Raw genomic sequence first — 25,941 nt, forward strand, 5'->3', positions numbered from 1 at the left:
AGGCTGTCCTAGTTAGGGTACCGGGCCACTGTAGCACCAATATACCATTATAACCACAGATTTCAGTATCGGTCGTACAGTGCAACCGTCTGCCGCTGCTTCTGTTTGTTTTTCTCCGAGACACGGAATCAAGCACCCAGACTACTGGCAGACCCCAGTGATCAGACCAGCAAATAAATCCTGGTTCCTGACAACTGCTTTACAAGGACAAAACATAAAACAAACCAGAGGGTCACCACAGCCACCACCACCATTACAACTACAGCTTCAGGGATCTTCAAATGGACCAGTAACATCATTACGGACACGTAATCTAGACCATGACACTGAATACATCCTGGACTACTCCAACCCTACAGCTGTAGGACTCATTATATCATATCCAACCCTGCACTGACACCATTTGCAGGCTCACTCTACCCTGGAAGGGGGTCCCTCTCTGTATCACTCCTTCCCAAGGTTTCTTCCTTTCTTTTTTTCTCTCTCCTAGAGTTTTTTTGTGTGGAGTTTTTCCTTGTGTGCAGAAGGGTCAAGTGTGGGGGGTGTCAACTGTGGGGCCTGTCAAAGCCCATTGAGACATACTGTATGTGATTTTGGGCTATATAAGAAATAAATGTTGTTGTTGTTGTTGTTGTTACAGGGCTTATCATGAAGATTGCTGGGCTTTTCAACTTTTTTGTGGAATAATATCTATATGTAGATTAATAATAATAATAATATTTTCGCGACTCGGTCGTAAAAATATATGTTTGACATTTGTATCGAACCAAGACAATAAATCGCTTCTCAAATTTGCCGATTTACGCTTTTTTAATTCTGTGTGCCGCCTTGGTCCCTATAGACACTCATTCATTTAAAAGTAGCGCAACCCCGTTCCAAGATGGCGGCTCTACTGACGCATTCGCTCTACGGCCCCATTCATCTATTGTTAATATCTATGAATGTAGATACAACCATTTTCATAATTTATGAACCGCTAATGCTATTCTGTATTCATCATTGGTGACCTTTTGTAACGTTGCCAGTGCTCTTTCAAATGTAAAAGGTTTGAGCTTTTAACTAGTCGCTGATTGATGACGACATTAGTGACGTATAGATCAGCTGTCAGGCGTCCAGCAGGAAGTCTTCACGTAAATATTTCCAGTTTATTAAATGCACAAAATATGAGAACGGATTGCGAATGTTTGACCATTTAAGCCGTTTCGTAGTAGTGTTGGTTTTGTACAATATTTGTAGTGATGAAAGTACCGAACGCAGCGGAGACAACAGCCATTCATTCGACGGGATAAAGGCTTCATACTTCAACCCCATGTTCCTGTGAAATATCTGGTCACTGCTACTGACTTGACGCATGCGGTGTACTTGTTCAGGTATCGCTTTATACTGTGTAATTCTGTACATAATAACGGTTTAATAAATTCACGTCTATCTTCGTATATGCTTTGATGCTGTGAGCGTTCTAGAGATTGTGTGTGTAATGAATAGAGCATAATTTTAAAATATGCCTGTAACACACTGGCACAGATTGTGACAAGCATTGTTGTTTTTGAAGGAGAGTCTCCAGTCGTCACTGTGTGGTGGCAATGCAGTCCCTTAGAGATGCTCAGATAGGGGCCTTCACTTTCTTCGCGTCCCCTCTCCCACATGATGTCTGTGGGAGCAATGGTCTCCCTCTCACCCCAAATTCCATCAAGATCCTGGGACGATTTCAGCTCCTCAAAACCATCACCCACCCAAGATTATGCCAGTATGTGGACATCTCTCGAGGGAAACATGGTACATGGTTTCTTTTGAGTTTCTAATTGTTCAGCATGAACTTTACTTTACTTTACTTTATTTAGCAGACGCTTTTATCCAAAGCGACTTACAATAGGAAGACACCAGCAATTCTCGTTCGATTTCTATAGAATATCGAGTTTACAAACTAAGAGCCATGATAAGGCTTAGACTTGTCAGTGAAGAGCATGCTCAGAGATTGTTGGGTGCTAGACTAAGAAAAATTATAATGTATTTATACATTTTGTATTTGTTTGTTCAATGTGTACGCATGTGCGTGTGTAAGTGTTAGATTTGTCTGTAATATTTTTGGAATAAGAGGGTTTTCACCTTTGGAATAACAGGGTTTTCACCTTCTTCTTAAAAGTTTTCACCTTCTTCTTAAAAGTTGTTCCACCAGCCAGGGACAACAACGGAGAACAGACATGATTGGAATCGGAGACCCCGTGAAGAAGGAATTTTTAGTCTCCTTTCGTTGCCGATCTGAGAGAGCGTGCAAGAGTGTAGCTAGGTAGTAGTGTGTTGATGTATGAGGGCGCAGTTCCATTTACAGCCCTGTAGGCAAGCATCAAGGATTTGAACTCAATGCGAGCAGCTACCGGGAGCCAGTGGAGGGAGGTAAGAAGAGGTGTAACATGGGTGTATTTTGGCTGATTGAAAATGAGACGGGCTGCCATATTTTGGATCATCTGGAGTGGTTTTATGGTTTTATTAACTGACTTCCAGAATGTGCTGTGTTCAAAATAAATACGTTTTTCAAACGCTTAATTAACTTTTAATAGGTTTGTTGGGGGAATGTTATTTATTAAAGGTCTCTTTTTGCAATTTTTGTGAAAGAACGGTCAGATTATTGTCTGTTAGTTTTTTCAGTTTTTGGTTTGTGTCTTTTGAAGAACGTCTGGTGGTTGTAGCTGAGCACTATGAAAGCAGCCTTAAGGACTTCCGTAAGCCTTCTAAACCATTCAGGTATTACAATTTTACTTAATTTTATAACCTCACCAGAAGTATATTGAAATTCACTGCCTACACATATGCAAAACCAAAGCCACGCAAAACTTGGGGCTCCATTAAATATTTTAAACAAATCAATAACTACTAATAAATACAGACAAAAATTGGGGAACAGGCAAATTTCAGATAGACTTCTCATAATATTATAAAATATAATAATAATAATATATATATATTTCTCATAAAGTAAATATATATTTACTTATTTTTCTAGAGGCATATATTGAGACAATACAGACACAAATTGGGGAGCAGGCAAATTTCAGATATACTTCTCATAATATTGGATCGTATATATTTACTTACTTTTCTAGAGGCATGTATTCAGTCTGAATTGCTGAAGTTGCTGCTTCAATGTTGACATTCTGAGTCTTTCCTTCAGTCCAGAAAAGGTCATGCAGATTGCCTATCAGATTCTAGAAGGCCTGGAGTTCCTGAACAAGCACAGGATGGTTCACAGGGCCCTGTGTCCGCATAATGTTCTTTTGGACTCACAGGTGAGTTACTCTGTTTTCTCAAAAGAAGCAAAATGTCTATGAGCTGAGTAGGTTGTAATCTTGTTGAAGAGTGCTATTCAGACTTGAATTGTGTTTTTTGCAGGCAGCAGTTAAATTGGCCAAATTTGGCCTTTATCACATGACCGATCATGGTGCAGATGTGGACTTCCCTATTGGGTAAAGTTTCTCTTTGCCTTTTGCATGAACTGTTGTGATTAAGGTGGCTTGCCGTGTTTCACTTTTAGTGTAGAGCACAAACTGTGGTGAGCCTTTTTGCCCCTTGATATGTAGACTTCCTTCACTTTAACTGTGCTGCTAACCACTTGCACTGTGTGTCATTGTTCCACTGGGCTGGCCTGAGAAAGTCTGGCCTGAGTTTTTTATAACGACATTATGATGTTAGTGTCATTCACCAAAAGGCTAATTAAATCACCATGGTGTTCATTGGACGATAGATCGAGGCAAATGTATTTTTATTTGCACATATAATGCCGTAATGATGTTATCTGACATTTTACCTACCAGGCACCCAACTTACTTGGCCCCAGAAGTCATTGCCCAGGGCTCGTTCCATCATAGTGACCCCTTATTCAAGGAACCTCGTCTGCCCTCGGGGCCTAAGGCAGATGTGTGGTCGCTGGGGGTGCTGCTTTTTGAGCTCTGTGTGGTATGTTTTTATCCTCACTTATTATAGGAAATATATATACATTTTTGTTCTTGCTTAGCTTTATGTCAAACCTGTATAATACATATTTTTCATGTATTTTCATTAACGGTTTTCCCCTCTTTTCAGGGACGGCAACTTTTACATAATATTGACATAAGCAAGAGGCTAAAGTTTATTATCACTTTAGGTAAGTTCCATGTGTTACCTCTGCTTTAGTCCCAGAGTGCAAGATGATCTACGCATGTGGTTGTGTGGGACGTTTTAGAAAGTATCTAACTAACGTATTATCTTGATTAATTCAAGTGCATCTCTATGAGAGGATATTACCTGTATCCATAAAGTGCTGCTACTCGCTTCATCTTTGGTACTCAAATTTATGAGTTTATTAGCCAAGTATTGGCCTTGCTGCATTGGCTTCCAGCAGGATATTGAATAAAGTTAACTCCTTAAAAGAGTGCTGCACCACCCTGCCTGGCTGAGCTTCTTGTCTCATACACATCTTCACAATCTCTCCATTCTTCTGAACAGAAATTGTTGGTAGTGCTAAAAGGCAAATGGGAAAACTCGGGGTGATTTGTGCTTTTGCAATAAAGCTAGATAGTCACTTGACATTTGTTGAGATGCTTCATGGATTTTTTTGTGGGGGTCTTGATAATGTTTCCAGTAAATCAGGCCATAGTACTTCATGTTCCTTTTTCTTCCCCTCTGTCAGGTTGCATGGATGACATAGTCACAGTTCTTGCTGAAGAACATGGATGTTTAGAGGCTATTAAGGTAAGAAACTGCTCTACATTCAGCTGGTTCAAAGTCTTTATTCTGAATGTATGGGATATGCATCCCACCCTGGGATTACCCAGGGACTGTACCTGTAACTACTAATTGTAAGTCACTGGATAAGGGCATCTTATAAATGCTGTAAATGTAAAAATGTGTACTTGCTCACATTAGTTATTCTCAACATGATATATTACTTTAAATATCTGTGTATAATAAATTTGTTTTGTGTGTGTTTTTTTTTTACTTTATTTTAGGAGTTGCCTGAGAATCTTTTGACCTTATTAAGTAAATGCCTTACATTTCATCCATCTAAAAGGTAACCTTTCTGTCCTTAATTCCCCAATTAGGTCTTTTTTTGATCATATTGCCAATTCTTGCAAGTTATAAAATCCAGAGATGTATACAGGAGTTACCCTGTTTTGTCATAGTAGTCAATATTTACTAGATTCCAAATTCTTCATTGGATGTTTTGTATTATCTTTTTGACTGTTCTTGGTTTGATATTTTCCTCATAACTTGAAATCAGTTTAAATGAATGTGCTGAAGGACTTTGCAATCCCAGCATAAAGTGCACGATAATTCTCTGTTTATGAATTGTGATTTAATGATGAAACGTGTTGTGCATTTGTTAGGCCCACTCCAGCCCAGCTCTTGGTTGACCCAGTGTTTGAGGACATTTCTAGTTTGTACGTGCCCTATAATAAACCAGTTGGCCTTTTCTCCTCACTGCGATGTGCCCATCTGGAGCTCCCTGAAAACATTAACGAACTTTGCAAAGGTAAATATTATATTCTGTTCCATTTCAAGAGTCACTACGTATGTTCATAGCTGCACAAGTATAAGATGCAGTAAAATGTAAGTTGTGGGCTAATAGTCTCTGCAGGTCTGGGCAACCTTGGCCAGAGAATTTAATGTAATCGACTAAGACAGGATAGTTTCAGCTGCTTTAGTTTAGTAGTTTTTCTAGGATCTCTGAGTTTGCACTTATTACCTTGATGTGACCTTGCACTTATAGTTGCTGTTGTCTGCTACTTTAGGACTGACTGCATTTTTGTTTGTACACCGTTTCAGCCGATTGTCCTAAATTGCTAATTAATCCACAATCATAATGAATCCTTTACCTGGTTATGTTTGAACATGATGAACAGATGATGGAGAAGACTACCTGGCTGAGAGAGCCATTGATGAGGTCTATTACCTGTGGTGTTTGGCGGGGGGGGACCTGGAAAAAGAGCTGATCAACAAGGAGATTATCCAGTCAAAGCCTCCAGTCTGCACACTACCAAAGTACTCACCGTTTACTGCCACTCGTTTATACATACTTAAAAAAGTTACGGTTTACTTTAGGTAGCAAAAGGGAATATCTCTCATTTCATTTTTTTATCCCCAGTTTTCTTCTGGAGGATGGTGAGTCATTTGGCCAGGGCAGGGACAGAAGCTTCCTCTTGGATGACACCACTGTGACTCTGTCACTGTGTCAGCTTCGAAATGTAGGTCACTTGTCTAGGTCAAAAGCCTTTTCATGCAGTTTTATGTTAAATTTGTTTTCACACAAATAACAAAAAAATTGGACAAATAGTATGATGCCAGAAGGTTATTATGATCCATTTTCTAATTGGTATGTAATTTATTATTCCATGCATATAAGCCTGGTAGAAATAATTTGGAAATGAGTTTTTTCTTTACTGTCTCAGAGATTGATGGATGTGGCTGGAGAAGCTTATTATCCCCTGCTGGAGGATGAGTATGTGCACATTGTGCTTTTATAAGTACTCAATTCTTCACATCCACATTTCCTACACCTTTCATATCAAAAAGCCTCTCCCCTGTCTCTCTGTCTGTCTCTCACTCACTCTCTCCCTGTCATAGGCAGTCCAACCTGCCTCAGTCCAACAGCAGCAATGACCTGTCTACTGCTGTCTCCCTTCCTCTCATCATCCGCGAGAGAGACACGGAGTACCAGCTCACACGCATAGTTCTCTTCGACAGACTCCTCAAGGTCCACAATAAATTATGTTCTGGTGTTCTTTAAATGATTTATTTATACAATGAAAATTTTTTTGTTTTTTTTGTTTACCCTTCCAATGAATCCACTCTCTCATTATAATAGGCTTACCCTTACAAGAAGAACCAGGTGTGGAAGGAAGCCCGGGTGGACATCCCTCCTCTCCTGAGAGGGTTGGCTTGGGCAGCCTTACTCGGGGTAGAGGTGAACAAACATATTATTGAAATATTATTTTAAAGATCCTTCTGCACTATTCGTTTGCACCTAACATTGTTTTCTCACTATAGGGTGATATCAAAGCTAAATATGACAGCATAGATAAAGAGACCCCCATACCCACTGACCGACAGGTAAGTACATGCCCCGCTCCCAACCTGGTCTAAATGGCTCTGCTCAGAATGTTTGGTGTGAATGCCTTTTTTTAAAACTGCCAGGTCTGCAATTCAAACATTGCAAGTAGTCCTCATTAAGACCCCGTCCTAGGAGAACCATGGTCCAATCCCATATTGGCAGCTGTGATTAAACTCAAAATAGGCGTTTGATTTTATTCAATCCCCACTTGAACTTGAAAGGGGTGACAAATATGAACAGTTTGTTGAGAAACATGCTCTTTGATCTAGGCAAAAACGTAGACTGGATTTTATTATTTTCATTGTTTGTAGATGCACAAGCACTGGAAATGTGTGGTTATTTAATATTAAGGTGCAATGTGTAGCATTCGCCATCTATAAGATTTGAGCAATACATCCTTTTACTTCACTTTCCAAACTGCTTTCCAAAGCTAGGACGCACCTTCTCATTTATGGGTCTTTACATGTCTTACATTTTAGAACAAAACTGTAGACCCAGAACTATGAAATAAGGCATGTGAGGTTATCTAATAAACAAAAAAAATGAGAATTTCGTGATTTGATGATGACAATAGTGAACAAAGGTCAAGGTAAAAGAGGCGACTGGAAAAAAACAGATTCATTAAACATACTTCACTTTCTCCTGATACAAAAAAATTATAAATACAAAAATGGCTCCATCTTAGTATACATAACTGCCACATTGTAGGTGCGTGACGGGTGAATACATTTCCATCACAGCTATGCATAACCTCTTTAAAAACTAAATTATCTCCCAACTTGACACTAACAATTTGTTTATGTTTACATGTCTGAAAGATTGAAGTGGATATTCCACGTTGTCACCAGTACGATGAGCTGCTGTCCTCCCCACAAGGGCACGTTAAGTTCCGGAGGGTTCTGAAGGCATGGGTTGTTTCCCACCCTGACTTGGTTTACTGGCAAGGTGCGTCATTTTTATAGTGTTGTTTTTTCGTCCGAACTTGCTTTGTCAGTGTTGTTTATTTCAGGAGTTTCAGAGCTAGAATAAGGGAGAAAGTAAAATAGAATACAATAAAAGTCGGTTAAAAAAAATTACTGGTCTGAAAGCTACGTGAGTGCTGTTAAGTTGATAGCAATACATATGAAAGCCATTACTAAGAGTTAAAAATTTGTTACATTGTATAAATATTTGAATTAAGCCCGATGCACTATTATAATATATATAAACAGAATGTTGAATGTCTGGTTTATGATTAATAATTTGCCTTGAATTTAATTGAAATTAGTAAATATTTTACATTGCAAGAGGTAACCGTGTTCCAAATGTCTGCAAAACCTCACATTGAAATTAAATGATGTTCCACATTATTGGAGTGCCCATCTTAAATATTAGAATTGTTTAATTTTACAGAGATTCGCCCTGTAGATATTTCACCTTTTGGTTCTTGGCATTTTTACATTTACAGCATTTATCAGACACCCTTATCCAGAGCGACTTACAGTCAGTAGTTACAGGGACAGTCCCCCTGGAGCAACTTAGGGTTAAGTGTCTTGCACAGGGACACAATGGTAGTAAGTGGGATTCGAACCCGGGTCTTCTGGTTAATAGGCGAGTGTGTTACCCACTAGGCTACTACCATCCTTTTTCTCTTCTTTCTTGGGTGTTTTCAGGCCTGGATTCCTTATGTGCACCATTCCTGTACCTGAACTTCAACAATGAAGGTTAGGCCATGATTTAATGTGACACAATTATTTTTATTTATTTTATTTTATATTTTATATTATATGTATGTTATTAATTATTAGTAAATTATTAATATACATTTTCCTCTTCCAGCTCTGGCCTATGCATGCATGTCTGCCTTCATCCCCAAATATCTGTACAATTTCTTCTTGAAGGACAACTCACATGTTATTCAAGGTGAATTTTCCTGAATATTCTGAATATTCCATGTGTCCATGCAGATGGTCATTTGCTAGTGTGTCTCTCTTTCAGAGTATCTCACAGTATTTTCTCAGATGATTGCCTTTCATGATCCAGAGCTAAGCAACCATCTGAATGAAATCGGCTTCATACCTGATGTGAGTATTTACTTACATATTTGATCTGAAATGGTGTCTATTGTACAAATGTGGCAAGAAAAGTGCCGCTGGACTTCTATCCAAAGATTCCTTTCTAGCACAATGATTGATGTGTAAGATGGGACAAAAGGGTTTGAGGTGCCCTGAGCTCATTGGCTTTAAAAATGGCCTAGCGAGTAAGGAAACAGAACTGTAATTCACTTTCTCTTTCATGAGGCACTTCGTATTCACGGGGACTCTGACCTTGGAGATGTGTCTGGATTGATGCTGCTGTTCAGAGTTTGAAATGTTGCCCTGCCTGTTTTAGTTACATGTTGTATGCAGACTAGCAAACAGTATAAAACCCGAATAGAAGACTGTTTCTTAGTTGTCTATTCCACAAATAAATGTGAACAGTGTACCCAGGACATTCTGTTTCAGTGTGTTCTGCAGTTCTGTTGTTTCTTCAGTTCCAGCCTGGAATTCACACTGTGAGGGTTCATTTCAGCATTTTCAATAAGTAAGCAGTAAAGCTACCCCCTGTACCCTCTGACTGCCCCCACATTATCTGAGGATTTAATTTTCTCACTTCCATTCCTTCAAGTGAGGAGATCCTGTACACATTCTATGAATCAGCTGAAACTCCGCTGATAAAGTTAGATTGTCAATCATCATTTAATCAAATACATTTATTTATGCATTATATTTGTCCATTGTAAGTCATGTAAAATTTTTACTGGTGTGAAAACAGTTGAATGACTGATGTGTCCCCATCTCTCTTCAGCTCTATGCTATTCCATGGTTCCTCACAATGTTCACACGTAAGTGCCACATTACTTTTTGACTCACACACCTTTATTACCAGTTTTAAGGATTATCACATTTACACATGTTGACGATTATATGAAATTATCTTTGAAAGATCTTGCCTGAAATACCCCGGATTTCAACAGTAGAGGGTAGCATTGCTCTTTACACATTCATTTATTAAAATATAATATTCTGTAGCTGTTCTTTTTAGACAGGCACTCTTCTGGAAGTAGGTGTAATACTTTCTGCAGTTTAATTTGTATTTTATTTGAGCAGCAATGCCTTTCAGCAATGTCATTGTGAACAAGATGATAATAAATTATAACTTCAGCAGCTATACATGGAGCAAAGTGTCTATCAGTGTGCTTGAGGTACCAGTAGGAAATGCTCTGAAAACCAATGAGGACCTTTGGACTTAAGGTATCTGTGAAACTGCAACTTTGTGTGTTCTTGTGTTCTCCAGATGTGTTCCCCCTGCACAAGATCTTCCACCTGTGGGACACACTGCTGCTGGGCAACTCTTCCTTCCCCTTCTGCATCGGTGTGGCCATCCTTCAACAACTCAGAGATCGTCTGCTGGCCAATGGCTTCAACGAGTGCATCCTGCTCTTCTCAGACCTACCTGGTGACTAGACCTACATGTATTTTGATGGTGGACAAAATTTCAAAGCACTTTACTGAAAAGCCTTAAATAAATACACAAATACACAAAATATGTACAGTCAAGGGGAAATTTATTTGAACTCCTGCTGGTTTGAAATGAATTTGCATTTTGAAAGTGAAAGTGAAGTGATTGTCATTGTGAAACACTGCAGCACAGCACACAGTGACACAGCAAAATGTTTGCTTTTAACCCATCACCTTTGGTGGGCAGTGGGCAGCCATCTGATTATGGGGCTGCTTCCTTAACCGCAAGGCCACCACTGCCCCCATTTTCATGAAAGAAGTATTTGATCCCTTTACAAAATGAGCTTTAGTACTTGGTTACTCCTCTTTGCAGATCCATTCCCAGTCATTAATGTTTTGTGGCTGATGTTCGGCAACTCAAACCTTCCTCCACAGATTTTCTATGGATTAAGGTCTAGCCTAGGCCACTACAACACCATAATATGCTTCTTCTTGAGCCAATCCTTTTTTGCACGGCCGTGTGTTTTGGACCCTTGTCATGTTGCACCCATTTTCAATGCCCTGGTTGAGGGAAGGAGATTTTCAGCCAAGATTTGATGTGGTACACTTGTCCTGACCCCTTGGCAGAAAAACACCCCCAAAGCATAATGTTTCCTCCACCATGTTTGATGGTGGGTGTTGCTGGAGTCATAACTGGCATTCCTCCTCCTCTGCCAAACATGTAAAGTTGAGTTGATGGCAAAGAGCTTGATTTTGGTTTCATCTGACCACAACACTTTCACCCAGTGCTCCTCTGAATGTTCAGTGGTACACCTGTACATGGGCTTTCTTGAGCAGGCAGACCTTGCGGGCTGCAGGATTTCAATCCTTCCCGATGTACTGTATTACCAACTGTTTTCTTAGTGACTACGGTCCCAGCTACCTTGAGATCATTGACAAGTTCCTCCCGAATAGTTCTGGCTTGGTTCCATTCCATTCTCGTTTTCACTGAAATTCGACAAGGTGAGATCTTCAGACTGAAGGAGATTTGCAGTTATTTTAGAATAATTCCATCAACTGTTGTCACCTTCTCACCCAGCTGCTTCTCGATGGTCTTGTAGCCCATTCCAGCCTTGTGTAGGTCCACAATCTTGTCCCTGACATCCTTGGAAAGCTCTTTGGTCTTCATCAGATTTTGGAATCTGGATAGATCGATTGGTAACTTTTTTTTAAAGTAATATATTTTTTGTTATTGGTCTGTCTCTCACTTTAAATAAACCTACCATTGATTATAGCCTCATAATGTCTTTGTAAGTGGGCAAACTTACAAAATCAGAAGGGGATCAAATAATTTTTCCCTGCCTAGACGTTTCTCTCATTACAACATAATACTTTTTTCAGCTAAAAATAAAATTGTTGAGTGCTTTTTTTTTTTTTAATTGCTAAATTGTTTTCAATACCAACATTGGTTTGCACCAAAAGCAGTTCATCACTGAAGTCACCTGGCGTAACTGATGAACTGGCTGAACTGATGCAATCGGTCCTGTGTTCTGTGGGAGATGAGATTCTGTGTTCTGTGTGGGAGATGAGATTCCTGTGTTCTGTGGGAGATGAGATCAGTGGCCCTCTACTGAGCCAGTGGGGGGGGAGCTATGCTGTTCCCTGAATTAACATTATTGCTAATTTGTATTAATCTTAACACAGTGCAGATGCACAAAAGTGAGTTCAGTCTTTAAATACAACATAAAGCATGGAGTTTATCACATCGCAAACAATTTTCAATTATATGAAAACTGAAACAAAATACTTTTTAAAAAGCATATCAGTAACTGCTGTTCACAGTATAATCAGCACATTGTTTGTCGTGTCTCCTGGAGAGGATCTCTCTGACAGTAAAACTATGATATATATTAAAAGAGAACAGGGAAGGCGAAAGTGATGGGGGAAAGTGGTGTCATTACAACTCTGTCTGGAAAAATCTTGTAGCAGTCCAGACACATTACAAATATTCACTGGATAAAGCAGCTGGAGCATGTTTATGCAGCATAACTGTGCTCATTTCCATAATAGCTGATTTGATTTGCATTTGAGCAGAACGCCGATTGTCTTGGGGGCGCACGGGAAAAAAAAAAAAAAAAAAAAAGCCCACTGCACCTCGTCAGTCAGTAATCTGTCGCACAGTCCCCTGCCTAACTTTGCGTCATTCCCTTGGATCATCAAGTCTCCCAGTTTCCTGGGAGAATCCAGAGAGGCCTCGCGCGTATCCCTTGAAGCAGCAGACTGAGGCCGGTGTCTGAGACTTGTACAGCCACCTGTCATCCCGCATGTCAGCGTGTGGAATTCTTGAGTGACATTGGCGGCGTGTTATGAATTCCTCGCGTCAAACCTCTATGTTCTGCTGGCCACCGCAGAATCTCGGTAAAATGCTTGGGATGCATTAAAAATATATAAGGCACTATATTATGTAGCAGGTTCTGTTCTACAATCACATGTGACCCTGCCGCAACCCGAATTATAGCTTGCAATAGAGAATTTGCCCTTTAAGTTATTTAACAAATGTCATGGTTGGTTATGTTCCTGTATTCATTACATAAAAATTGATAACTTTATTATTAATAATGTAAAGTGGTCATTTTGGCTCAACAGTACATTACTACCATTTCTCATGCTGCTCGGTTTGTCTAGAAATGGTGGGGTTTATTTATTACTGACAGGACGCCAGAGTTTTAGAGACTTTCGCGGCCTTGTGCTCTGCGTCACAGCTAACAGATGGACGGATCACGGATGCGTGGAACCACTCTCTAAAACTTTAATAAAAGCACTGACATAAACTGGTAATCAGTCCAATCATTTTACCTGTAGTAACTGTGTACATTTACACAGTTACTACAGGTACACACTTTTTTTTTTTTTTTTTTTTTAAGAATCCAGGAAAGCATATATTATAATAAGGGTTAGTAGTAGCCTAATGGGTAACACACTCGCCTATGAACCAGAAGACCCAGGTTCAAATCCCACTTACTACCATTGTGTCCCTGAGCAAGACACTTAACCCTAAATTGCTCCAGGGAGACTGTCCCTGTAACTACTGACTGTAAGTCGCTCTGGATAAGGGTGTCTGATAAATGCTGTAAATGTAAATGTAATAACTAGCACCACACCATGGATCATTATAGTTATTTGTAAATTCTAGTTACTTTGGTACATTACCAATTTCATTCATATGCCCAGGGATCACCATGACATTCTGTTGGTTCTGGATCAGAAGGCAAGCGTATCCACGGCAGTAACTCACTGGAGAAAAAAGGGTTAAAAGGGCATTTAGTTTGCAGCTATACATTTTGCTGCCTTGAAGCTGCAAACATTGATGAAAAGTTCTGAAGTGGAACAACATTTTTATTCATATTTTTTTTGCTTTCTCTAGAAATTGATATTGAACGCTGCGTCCGGGAATCAATCAACCTCTTTTGCTGGACTCCTAAGAGCGCAACATACCGCCAGTATGCCCAGCCATCAAAACCCATGGGAGAGAATATCAATGGTAGCTTTGGCAAAACCAGTACATTCTACACAACAGATTATCAAGATCTACCCAAAACAGACCTGGTGAGTGTTTCTCTGTAATTATTATTGTATTGAAGGATGTCCTGAAGTACAGATATATTTATTATCACTATTATTGTACCACGGATGTTTTAAACATCTGAATTACACACAGTTTTCTATTTATGTAGTCTGGAATAATAGCTTTTGGAGAACACAAGCGGACCACTAAGTTGCTTTGCTCCCCTGTATGTTGAAATATTTATTTTGATTACCCCGACACTATTGTGCTTTTTAGTGAAATGTATTTATGTCGCCTAGTGAATGTAGAAATATATGCAGGACTCAAAAAAAAAAAAAAAAGACTAAATGGCTGCCGAGCACAAATTCTTTGTCTTTGCAGGTGCAAAAACAGCTAATTAAAATGGTCCAGGATTGCGCTGTGAAAATTCAGTTCGCTGATTCCCCACTGGATGGCTTTTGGTTAGCTGTTGCCAAGGCAAATTCAGTCATGGCAGCTCGCAGTGTGAGGCAGCAATGCGCTACTTTTTCCACAGTGAAATGAGCAAGAGCACATACACGACGAGCTGTCATCAGTCCCCTCAAGTAGACAGCTGTTATTATCTATATAATCCCAGTTGACCAAGATTAGTTACTGTTAGTGGTGAGATTACACGAGCGTCCTTTTTAACGTCAGCTGAAAAGATAGTGTCTCCGTTGTCACCTTTCTAACTTGGGGACAGGGGGAGCCAAAGCCAGCATCTGACTGCCACAGGTCTATTACAGGATGGTGCTAATTAATCAGTGGAATTTGTTCTGTATTAAGGCATCATATGAAAGTCTGTTCTGTTTCCAAAAAAAAAAAAACCTGAGATTAATGTGACAGACTGGTCAATACTCATAGCAGCTTGTGTGCCCACAGTGCCATCTTTTCCATGGCAACCACAGAAGGTGTCATGGTGCAGAAACCCAGTGAAATGAGGACTGCTGTACAGGAAGTAATCAGCGCCGTCTCTTACATCTATTTCTACTTCTCTATACTATCTCCCTAATATATGTGGAGTCAGGCAGGCTGTCGCTGTAATTAAGACATGCAGGGTGTTAATTTATGCCTTTGCTCAGAAACGTATCCCTGAATGGAATGTGAGACAATATAAACCATGTTTAGTCACTCCAGTATCAGATGTCAGTCCCTTGAATAAAGGTTCCCAAACCTTTACTCGTTTACGTTAGTATAAATTATTGTCTTTCATTACTGAATTTTTCATGAATATCATTGCTTTTCAATACAGTCGGCTGTAAATCGGTACTCGGACTTTCACTTGAAGTATCATCTATTGCCATATAGATATTGATTCACCACAGTTGAATGGAAGACAAGCAAGAATTGTGAATTTAATAATTAAAAAATTTCAGTGTAAAAAATATGATCTTCAGCTGACTCCCAGATGAGTCTTTTTTTTTTTTTTTTTTTTTTTTTTAACCAGCAACCACTTGGTCATATTGAGGTGCTTTATCACTAAAGCATGAAAACATTTTATTTACAAGTAGAGAGTCATTTGTGAGCAGGATGGCTATAACAAGATAAAAATTTTACACTTTGAAGATAAAACAAAAATAAATTACCCAGGCCTTCTCTGTTATGTTATATTTCCACTCCAGAATCCAATACTCTGGTATCAGTGGGCAAAAACCTTATCATATGAGAAGGCCTGTGGATCTTTCCTCTACATTTTGGTGATATCAGTTATTTCCAACAAATAACAGGCGGTTTGGTGCCAGTGGTACAAAATACTGCATATCCTGTGCTTTGTTACCTAGAAATATTGTTCAAACCACAGCACAACCCCCCCAAAAAAACTAGAAACCAATGTCAGTTTTCAGGAAAGATTATGCTGCTGTCAGTATTCGCTAAGCTGAATCAGTTGCCTGGACTGGTGGAGTTTTTTTTTTTTTTTTTTTTTTGAACGCAAGTCTGCAGAAGTGTTTTATTTATTTCTTTAAAAGAGTCGTGTCTGCTTTAACCAGCTCGTGAGAAAGATTTACTCCATTAAAGTACAGCGGGGAGTTCAGAAACAGGCCAGCCGATGAACCTTTGAAGTCGATTGATTCACACAAGCTGCCATTTCTTTCTAAATTGATTTTGTTATACCTCTAGGGTGTCTTATGTTAACATTTCTCTGGCATTAGTGCTGTTTATTTAGTCTTTCAAGCCCTCTTCCAGTTCTCAGTTGAAAATCATTTATATTTTGCAGTCAGCTTGAAATATGGTTAGTCACAATAAGAGCTGATTTAATGATAAATCAGTGATCAATTTACTGTCCTCAATTCATAAATCACTAATATGTATATTGGAACTGTGTGAATAAATTTTTTTTTTGTTCTTGACTAATATACTTCACCATGTTTTGTCAAGCTTTGTCCAGCAGAATTTATACATAAAGCATTGATTAGGTTGCTTCCTACACGGCGCATTTCAGCCTTACTTGCAGAAAAGTGGAATAAAAATCGATGCTTTCCATCCCATGGGTTAGTTGTAAGCAAACCTCAGTCAACACGATGTTCAGGAATACTGAACATCGGAATATACAACTGCTGCTTTATTCGAATGCACCTTCGGTCCGAATAATACATATAATCCTGTTTTCAGTAAAATTCAGAAAAACAGCTGAAGACTTAAAAATGTGCAGTCGTGCTTGGTGACGAGGATCTGAAATGATTTACTGCTGTAAGACTGCTGAAGGTCAGGCTGTTGTATTTCTTATCGCTCCTTTTAGCGCTGCCATTTTACCTTGAAAACAACACGAGCGGCTGAGAAGACCGGAGGCTGAGCTTTTGATGTGTATTATTATTTTTCTCTGTAATGATGCATGATATGTGCATTTTGGCGAGAGAAGAGTGTAGCATAATTAGTTTAGGGCTTGTGTCAAGGATTGATGTTGCCCACAATTCCTTTGAAAAATAGTTTCATTATCCTGGATTATACAGTATATTTTTTTGTTGATTGCAGTGTTTTAGTTGATGCTTTATTGGAACACGTATAGGTGAAATCGAAATGCCCGCCGACCCTGGAAACGTCCTGTGATGGCCGTGCCGACATGAAACTGGTGCAGGTGATTGTCATCTGCAGGGTGCGTGTGCTCCTCACACTTCCTGTTCGTTTCCGGCGGCGACTGACAGACGCTGTCAGTGCAAAACGCAGAGCCCCGCTCTTCATCCCTCTTCACCACGGCCCCGACATGAACCTCCTGTCAGTAAACGCTGGAATCTGCAGGGAGTGCGTGCGCCGGAGCCCTTCCAACTCGAGGCGAGCAGGCTAATTTAAGTCGACTGAACACAATTGGGTGGTGACTGTGATGATCTGCTCGTTTAATAATTAAAATACAGCAGAATACGGCTCACTCTCTCTCTTCATTTACTACACTCATTTAGTTGAATCCGGATTCGGAGGTTCTGGGCTGCACATGCTTGGATCTCAGTATGTTCCTTTCTAATGATGAGCTTCAGCAACACCAATTGCATACACATGCAATACTAAATGCATAAAGCAGACAGCCACACAGCCCCAGAGACAGGAAACACTGGCATCGAAGCACAAGGTTCATCCGCTACTGGCGTCGTCCCCCTTCACCATAAATCTATTTTTGCTGAGACCCCACAGGCTCACAGAGGGGGGACCACATGTGACACGCACAAATCTTCTGCCCACGGCGGCATCACTCGCTACCAGAGTACGCCAATAGGAGAACTGTTCCTCTAAAAATGGTTCATGAGATGTTCCCATGGCTGAGGCGCTGTACACAAGCCAAAGATGCCAACATGCCACACATTCTGCCAATTTCCACTGTATGACTGACTCCAGCCATCTTGATACTGTAGTCTGCTGTCAATGAGAGGGGATTATTAAGAAATGGAAGAGCCATACTGGCACAAGACATAAGTTTATAACACAGTATCCCAGTCCTTTGGGGCTTTGGGATCAACATACTGATGCACTCGAACACATCTTCTGGCCACAGGAGGAGATCTCGCATCCAGACACTGGCCAGGGTCACACCTCCTTTACTTCATGGTGCGCTGATGGCTGGCTATAAAGATGATTAATGTGTGCTTTTTAAAAAAAGCTAAATTAGGGCCTGATGCAACCATAAAAGACATAAAAAGAAAGGGGGGAAACACCTCCACACTGTAAGTACCGAAATTATATTTAAAAATGTCTTGAAGCCGCCTTGAGGGAATTTCTTCAAATTCTCCACAAACATTTACTTGGACTCAACAATGAAATGATTAGACTTTGGTGTTCAATGAGCAATGTCACTGATGTTTATCTACAGTGTGGTGGTAAGTGAAGCCCAAATCCTTTCAAACACCAGCTGGATTTGCTGATATTGAGCTGCAGCCTCAGTTGTCCGTATTCCACAGTAAAAAATGAGAAGAAGAGAACCTGTTTTTCACTGGAAATGGGCCAGTGGAATTGCACACAGTAGTATAGTTATACCTACGTCATTAATGCTTAGACTTTATCATAATGAATGATATTTATTGAATACAGTGCATCCGGAAAGTATTCACAACTTTATAGAGTCTTATTCCAAAATGGATTAAAATCTTTTTTCTTCAGAATTCACATAAAACCCCATAATAAAAATGGGGTTTTAGGTTGTGGCAAATTTATAAAAAAATGATGCAATGAAGCTCAAAACTGTGGAAAAAAACAGTTGATTGGACGTGATTTGGAAAGGCACACACTGTCTATATAAGGTCCCACAGTTGACAGTTCACAAACCAAGCATGATGTCAAAAGAATTGTCTCTAGACCTCCAAGACAGGATTGTCTCCAGGCACAAATCTGGGGAAGGTTACCGAAAATTGTCTGCTGCTTTGAAGGACTCTTCCTAGAGCTGGCCGGCCACCTAAACTGAGCAATCGGTGGAGAAGAGCAATCATCAGTCAGGGAGGAGACCAAGAACCCGATTGTCACTCTGTCAGTGTTCCAAAGGTCCTCTGTGAAAAAGAGGAGAAACATGGCATCATATTCAAAAAGACTTGAGGCTGTAACTGCTGCCCAAAAGTGCATCGACAAAGTATTGAGCAAAGGCTGTGAATAATGGGCTAATAAAAGGCTGTGAATGGGGCAGTGGTGGTCTAGTGGTTAAGGAAGAGTCCCGGTAATCAGAAGGTTGCCACTGAGCAAAGCACACACTGCTCCCCGGGCGCCTGTCATGGCTGCCCACTGCTCACTAAGGGTGATGGTTAAATGCAGAGGACACATTTCACTGTGTGCACCATGTGCATGGCTGCTGTGTATCACAAAGTGATCACTTTTTTTTAATAATGTACATAAATCTGCCAATAATGTCAAGTAAATTAATTTCATATTGTCATTATGGGGTGTTGTGTGTAGAATTCTTATGGGGAAAATATTTTAACCATTTTGGAATAAGGCATATCAAAATGTAGGAATACTTTCCAGATGCACTGTATGTGTATTGTTTGAGTCTAGACAAAAATGTATATACAACCTCAAAGAAGAGACTATGAAAAATGCAATTAAAAAAAGACAGCATTGACATTTGCATTTTCTTTGACTTACATTCCATTGTTCATTTTTTGTCTGTCTGCTTTAGAAATCACATCTTTCTTATTAGTCCCCACTTTTTTCTGATTTGGGGATGTAGACTGAAACCAAACCCAACGTATGGCCGCAAGGCAGTAAATCCAGTAATTAATGAAGATGTCATAGAGCATGTTTGCATAGTCAGGGTGAAATCACTACCATTCATGCAAAGGATGTTCTTTGCTTGCTTGATTTTGGTTCATTCCTTCAAGTTATTTTACTGTGGCCATGAAACTGTGCATGTCATTTATTATTTCACAGCCAACTGCTCTGCATGGTGATTAGTTTGGACCATGCCCTGTGTTCAGGGGGTGAGGGCACAGCTGTCAGTCTTTACCCCGAATGCACCGTGAGGTCACTGCCCCTCCAGAGACCCTGCCAGCAGGATCACAGCTTCAGCCGACAGGCCTTTTCTGTGATAAATGTTGGATCTGTACATTTCTGGCAGCACACAGGGCTTTTTTTTTTTTTAATGGGTGACCCTTTATCCCACCGTTCACGTTCCCCTCCATTCCCTTTTTATTTCCTCTCTGCAGTTGCGGGAGCCCATGAAACTGAGTGAGCTTAAAGCAGAAGTGTCTCCGCGCATCTCTGCCGAGGACCTTATTGATCTGCTGGAGCTGAGTGGTCCAGTTCCCTTCAAGACCCCTATGAAGAGAGCCAAGGCGGGCAAGCCCAAGATCCTGGCTGTGGACATCCGCAGCATGGAGGAGTATCCTTAGCGAGTTGCCTGATTCTGACAAATACATGAAAAATCATCTAAGGCTTTTATTCTTTTTTCATTGGAAAACAAAATCTCCATCCATTTTACTGACTTTATGAAGCTTCATAATTATTACAGTCTGTAGCTCAATTTTTCATATTTTTGTGCGTCATAAAGGAACTTTTTGTAATCAAGTTGCGGGTATTGACCATTTCAAATGTCAAAAAGATTTTCAGCTACGCTCGTTCTTTTTGTCCTCCACTGTACAAATTGGTGAAGGCATCAGTAGCTGCAGAGACGCAGCAGCAGGTTCACACAGCTTTTAACCTCCTGTGACACGTGACTCAGTCTGAACTGCCAAGCTAAATTGGAACAGCAAGTTGCACCTGAACAGAGAGCCACGTTTTAATGAGCGAACCTTAGTGAACCCAAGCAGTGTGAACCTGCTACGTGTTCTGTGCGTCAGGAGAACACAGAGGCTGTTATTTAAAAAAAAAAAAAGCGTCTCAAGCCTGGAGGCACTTCAATATATGGGCCATACCACAAGGGTTATCCTTGTGTGTGAGAAGAAAGTAAAATATCAATGGAAGTGTTATAATGTGTTTAGGAATGCACATCAATCTTTTAGTAGGTTTGGTAATTAACCGCCTTTGTGATTCTCTGTGACCCTCTGAGAGAGATGAAATCTGTTTACAGCAACACCTGTCAACGGGTATATATATATATAACAAGTTGATCTGTGTGAGATAGTGATGCTAGATGACCGGGCCAGAACACCTCCGAATCAGCAGGTCTGGTGGGGTGTTCCTGGTATGCAGTGGTTGATGTGGTCAGCAGAAGGAGAATTTGTAAAGCGTTGACAGGGTCATCTGTTGGCTCAGTCATGGATGTGAAATGTTATCCCACTGAAGAGCTACTCCAGCATAAACTACCTTAGACCTTAAATGTCTATGGTCCACCATTGGCTAGAAATGGTGATAGGTGTAAAGAGTGCTTTGCCCATTCTGCTTCACCGTTCAGAGACGGCAGCTCAGGCGGTCGGATCTGGAATTTGTCCCCTTATGTCATCATAAGGGGAAAGGTTACCTCCCATTTCTCATGCTCAGAGAATTTCCCCGCCCTCCCCTAAAAAAGGATCTCCGCCGACTGTCATGGCATCCAAACTTGTGAAGCATTGCAATTGCTTGGTGATTGGGTGTAAAAATATCGTGGTTGGTGAATGGTGTTGATGTCATTCCCACAAATGCCCCCTCAACTTCCATTGGCCGCTCTCCTCCTCCTCCCGCCTCTCTCCTCCCCATTATCATTTAAAGCTACAGGAACGGCAGGTCCTGGGGAAATATATCAAAGTGGCTGTGAATTTTGCACAGACCTCCATCCAATCATGCTGGATTAAGTCTGATCCATGGAGTGCCCACGTACAAAAGGATCTGCTTCTGACATCTTCGGACACTTTCAGAGGACTTGTGGAGTACATGCCTCAAAGTGTCCGTGTCATTCTGCTGGCCAAAGGGCACATGTTTTGTCTGTGTTTGGAGTAATGCAATTGGCGTAAAGAATGTAGTTGTAACTAGACGAATGGGTAGGTCAGGTGACCCAGCAGCTCTACACCGTGTGTGGACACGTTGCAGTGGACTGCTGCCTTGTCCACTGATTATTCTCATTTGGCTTCCGGAGATTTCCGGGTTAGGCTCCAGCATGGATGAGGGCATGAAGAATTATGCAGGAAGTATATTTCTGCTCGAGTACAAATGAAGCGGCAGGTAGTCTCTGAGGCATATGGGCTGGATGATTATTTTGTTATAAGAGCCCGAGTGTTTATTCTGCTCTTTTCCTCCTCTTTCCGCCTGAGAGGCTGAGTTATTGCTTTCATTTTTCATGTCACGCAGGCATCTGCCAGTTAAAGTGAAATGGCCTGTCATAAGCATTTTCATTAAATTATCAAACTGTGAGCGAATACAAAAGAGTTAGGAGATCTGCTGCTGCTTACCGACTATTTTTGGCTCTTCAACTGCATTTTTTTGCCCTTTGTTAATAACTAAAGGCGTCTTTCTCAGCTGGTCTTTTGGCAGCCCTCATTTTTAGTGCATAGAATGCGACCATTTTTCATGAAACAAACTATTGCCTTATTAATTTAGATTAATGTTTTTTCCGAGTGGTAATCTTTTTGCTTGGATCCAGATATTGTTAATGATTAAAATAAGTAAAAATAACTGAACAAATGTTATAATATATTTAAGCATTTCTTCATTCTGAAAATTCAAGTAATGGTGTAGCAGCCACCAAAATGCATGAAGATGACACATTGCTTTTCTGCATTTTGTGCAAGCTCAGAAAGCAGGAGGAATCTACAAGAACATAGCAAAAGTGTTTTCAGGCAGCTGTTTGTATTGTTATTAAGAAATGACAGTTTGCAGGAACCGTGGAGGTCCAAGACCATTTTCATAAAGAACTGCAAATTGAAACCTCAGTTTGACTGCTGAAGACCTTCAGGAAGATTTTACAGTCTGGAACTCTTCATTCTTAATGGGAAGAATGAATTACAGTAATTACCAGCCCATTCTCCAAGCAAACTTCTGAGTATCTGTAAAGAAAAAAACAACTAATGATCCACCAAACGCCTCAAGAGGCACACGTCTTTAACTGTGGACAAATGTGCGTCCGTGTAATTACTTTACGTCAAAAACAAAACCTCACATCCTTTCACATCCTACATCTTACAGGAGAGCAGTGAAGGCCTCATATTGGGGCTGGAAAACCCCACTCCCTGTAAACTGGAGTGGTGGTACAATATTGTGACATTTTATGGACGAGGATGTCCCTCTCACTAGCGTTGATTCAAAATTCATGAGCACAAAAAATATTCATGTGAGAGTAAATATTTTGAAGGTAATGTGAAGGTTACACGGTGACATTGATACTACAAATATAAATTCTTTAAGTCCATTCCTTCAGAAACCTTCAGAAATATTAAGCAGCTTTCAAATAATAGCTGAACCACCCCAATACAAAGTCCAAACCCAGCTGTCCCCCACGGCATGAAACATATTTTTGCGGCAGCCTTGGTGCAAGCTGAAGGCTGTGCCATGGTCTTGCAGGACAAGCCAAGAATATTACAAATTTAGAAGACATTTTAAAGGAGAAATGGATGAAATGTTCCCATATTATTTCTGAGTTGTTTTCTCTTTTTTGTGCCTTTAAATAGTCAATCTTAAAAATATAAAAATATTTTACACATAATCCACTTCACAATATCTGCCACTAGAACAGTTCATGCAGAATCTGATGAACAATCTAAAATAGTCTTTTTACCTCACTGTGTTGTTTTTATGGTCCAGATCCTGTAAAGAGGCTATTAGGTTCACCAATGTTTGTTTTGTTCTTGACCCAAAGTTCAGTTTCAGCCGTGGCCATGTAACTGGCAGCGTCAACATCCCCTACAGCTCAGCTTTTGGACCAGATGGGGAACTTGTCCAGTGTCCAGCTGCAACAACTTTGGCCAGCTTCAAGGGCCGAGTCATTGTCATCCTCAGCCATGCTTTAAAGAGTGCAGCCATGGTGAGTTTTCAAGGGAAAGTGGTCTCCGGTGCCAGTATCAGTCTGTACCATTAAAAAAAAAAAAAAAAGAGTTTAGACCATGTAACTAAATGCATCGGTGTGTCATCACATTTCCATCTCCTTGTTTTGGTTTTCCTGTACATTTGTGTTTCGTATTTACATTTCCCGTCAAAAGTCATACATGTGGGAGAAAACCTATTAATGACATGACAGCATATTTTAATGCATTAAAAAAAGAAATAAATTCCTGTTGTTGTTTTTTCAGTTTGCTGCACACTTGGTCAAAGTGAATTATCCTCGTGTTTGTATCCTGGATGGAGGCATCAACAAGCTGAAGGCCACTGGGCTGCTTACTGTCCCCTCTCCACAGATATGAACTATCTTTTAACGAAGTCACAGGCTTGTACAGAAAATATGAGCCACAAAGGGAAATCAAAATGTCGTCTAAAGATATGGATATGTTGTGTTGGATCAATTTTGGATTTTCATTCACAATTAATGGGAACGTTTCTCTGAATCACATTTTGTCATATGATCTTGTGTAGTTTGGTTTCTTCTTTGCCTCAAAATCTTTGGAACACTTTGTAAAAAGGGATGGACTGCCTAAACAAAAACAGGTTTCATATTGCATAATGTGAAATGTCAAACTGAACAAGTTTTTATTTTACTGTGTCTTTTGTCTTTTTTTTCTGAAAAGAGGCAGACAATGAGAGCAATTTCAGTCTTGGACTGGGTGTTACAGCTGTTGTTGAATTTATGGGCAGTTGAAACTCATTTCAGTTCATTTGTATATATAACAATGAGCAATTATGTTGGTAGAATAAAAATGTGTGGAGTTATCAACAGCACATTGTATTTCTTCATACAGACCGGAACACAACTGGTTTGTAGTGGGTGCACAGAGGCGTCTTCTTCGTTACATGCTGAGCTGAATCTTTTAGTTGAATCTGAGGGATCCGGACACTGCCTTTAGATTCAGCTGTGTTCAGGAGTCTGTTCACAAGAGTGTATTCTAACCTCCTGTCAAATACATGGTGGTGGTGTGTGATTTCCTTGTCTCTTATAGATAGTGATGGACACACCCTCATTCTGGTGATATACTGAAGCAGTATTTATCTTACAATCTTACGCTCACCCACCAAATGAGTCCTGATTTGTTAAAAGGACCAGCCCAGTGCCACCAGGAAGCCTTCACACCCTTTCTTCCAGATTTTTTTTTATGCCACTGCCTTATTTACATATACATTTCATGGCGTTTATCACACACCCTCACCCAGAGCTCCTTACAACCAGCAGTTACAGGGACAGTTTCTCACTAGGCTACTACCACCCTTATTCTTAAATAGATTTATGTATAGTTGTTCCTCAAAGAGCTACACACAGTACCCCATAAGGACATCTATGTGTGCTTCAGGTAGTTAAAAAAAAAAAAAAAAAGTGAAGTGATTGTCACATGTGATACACAGCAGCACAGCACACAGTGCACACAGTGAAATTTGTCCTCTGCATTTAACCCATCACCCTGAGTGAGCAGTGGGCAGCCATGACAGGCGCCCGGGGAGCAGTGTGTGGGGACGGTGCTTTGCTCAGTGGCACCTCTGTGGCACCTTGGCAGATCAGGATTCGAACCAGCAACCTTCTGATTAGGGGGCCGCTTCCTTAACCGCTAGGCCACCACTGCCCCAGTTGTCCTGTTGTAAGATGAATCATCGCAGAACTCTGGGTTCCAGCACTCTGGAGCATCTTATCTTGAATTTCTCTATATTTGGCTGCTGCCACCTTACCCTGCAAACTAGTCACCTAATACCTGCCACAGAAAAACATCCCCACAGCATGATGCTGCCACCACCATGATTCACAGTAGGGATGGTGTTAACCATGTGATGAGAAGTGCCAGTTTTCCTCCAGGAAAGGATTTTCCTTCTTACAGTCTAATGTTACATGTTCTTTTTTAGTGAGAAGTAGCTTCTGATTTGTG

The 25,941-nt window shown here is 40.3% G+C and overlaps 1 protein-coding gene across 3 annotated transcripts; it reads left to right on the forward strand.

Moving 5' to 3' along the window:
• Positions 1-1,075: 1,075 nt before the first annotated feature.
• On the forward strand, positions 1,076-24,808 carry tbck (TBC1 domain containing kinase). 3 transcript variants are annotated; one of them, XM_028975139.1, is made up of 27 exons: positions 1,076-1,130; positions 1,237-1,370; positions 1,553-1,776; positions 2,670-2,742; positions 3,170-3,284; positions 3,388-3,461; positions 3,810-3,951; positions 4,078-4,138; positions 4,664-4,725; positions 4,983-5,044; positions 5,361-5,506; positions 5,877-6,015; positions 6,119-6,218; positions 6,423-6,472; positions 6,598-6,727; positions 6,839-6,937; positions 7,021-7,083; positions 7,903-8,029; positions 8,737-8,787; positions 8,903-8,986; positions 9,062-9,147; positions 9,911-9,947; positions 10,400-10,561; positions 13,967-14,148; positions 20,239-20,414; positions 23,804-23,963; positions 24,229-24,808. In XM_028975139.1, exons 3-27 carry the CDS (start codon positions 1,584-1,586, stop codon positions 24,337-24,339), a joined length of 2,685 nt encoding a protein of 894 aa, XP_028830972.1. In that variant the 5' UTR covers positions 1,076-1,130; positions 1,237-1,370; positions 1,553-1,583; the 3' UTR covers positions 24,340-24,808. The 3 variants fall into 3 exon arrangements, with proteins under 3 accessions (XP_028830972.1, XP_028830974.1, XP_028830973.1); XM_028975140.1 differs by lacking the exon at positions 1,076-1,130 and having other exon boundaries at positions 1,137-1,370; XM_028975141.1 differs by lacking the exons at positions 20,239-20,414; positions 23,804-23,963; positions 24,229-24,808 and adding an exon at positions 15,008-15,512.
• Positions 24,809-25,941: the final 1,133 nt, after the last annotated feature.

This window comes from Denticeps clupeoides, chromosome 4 (assembly GCF_900700375.1).
Source record: "Denticeps clupeoides chromosome 4, fDenClu1.1, whole genome shotgun sequence".
Taxonomy (NCBI): Eukaryota; Metazoa; Chordata; class Actinopteri; order Clupeiformes; family Denticipitidae; genus Denticeps; species Denticeps clupeoides.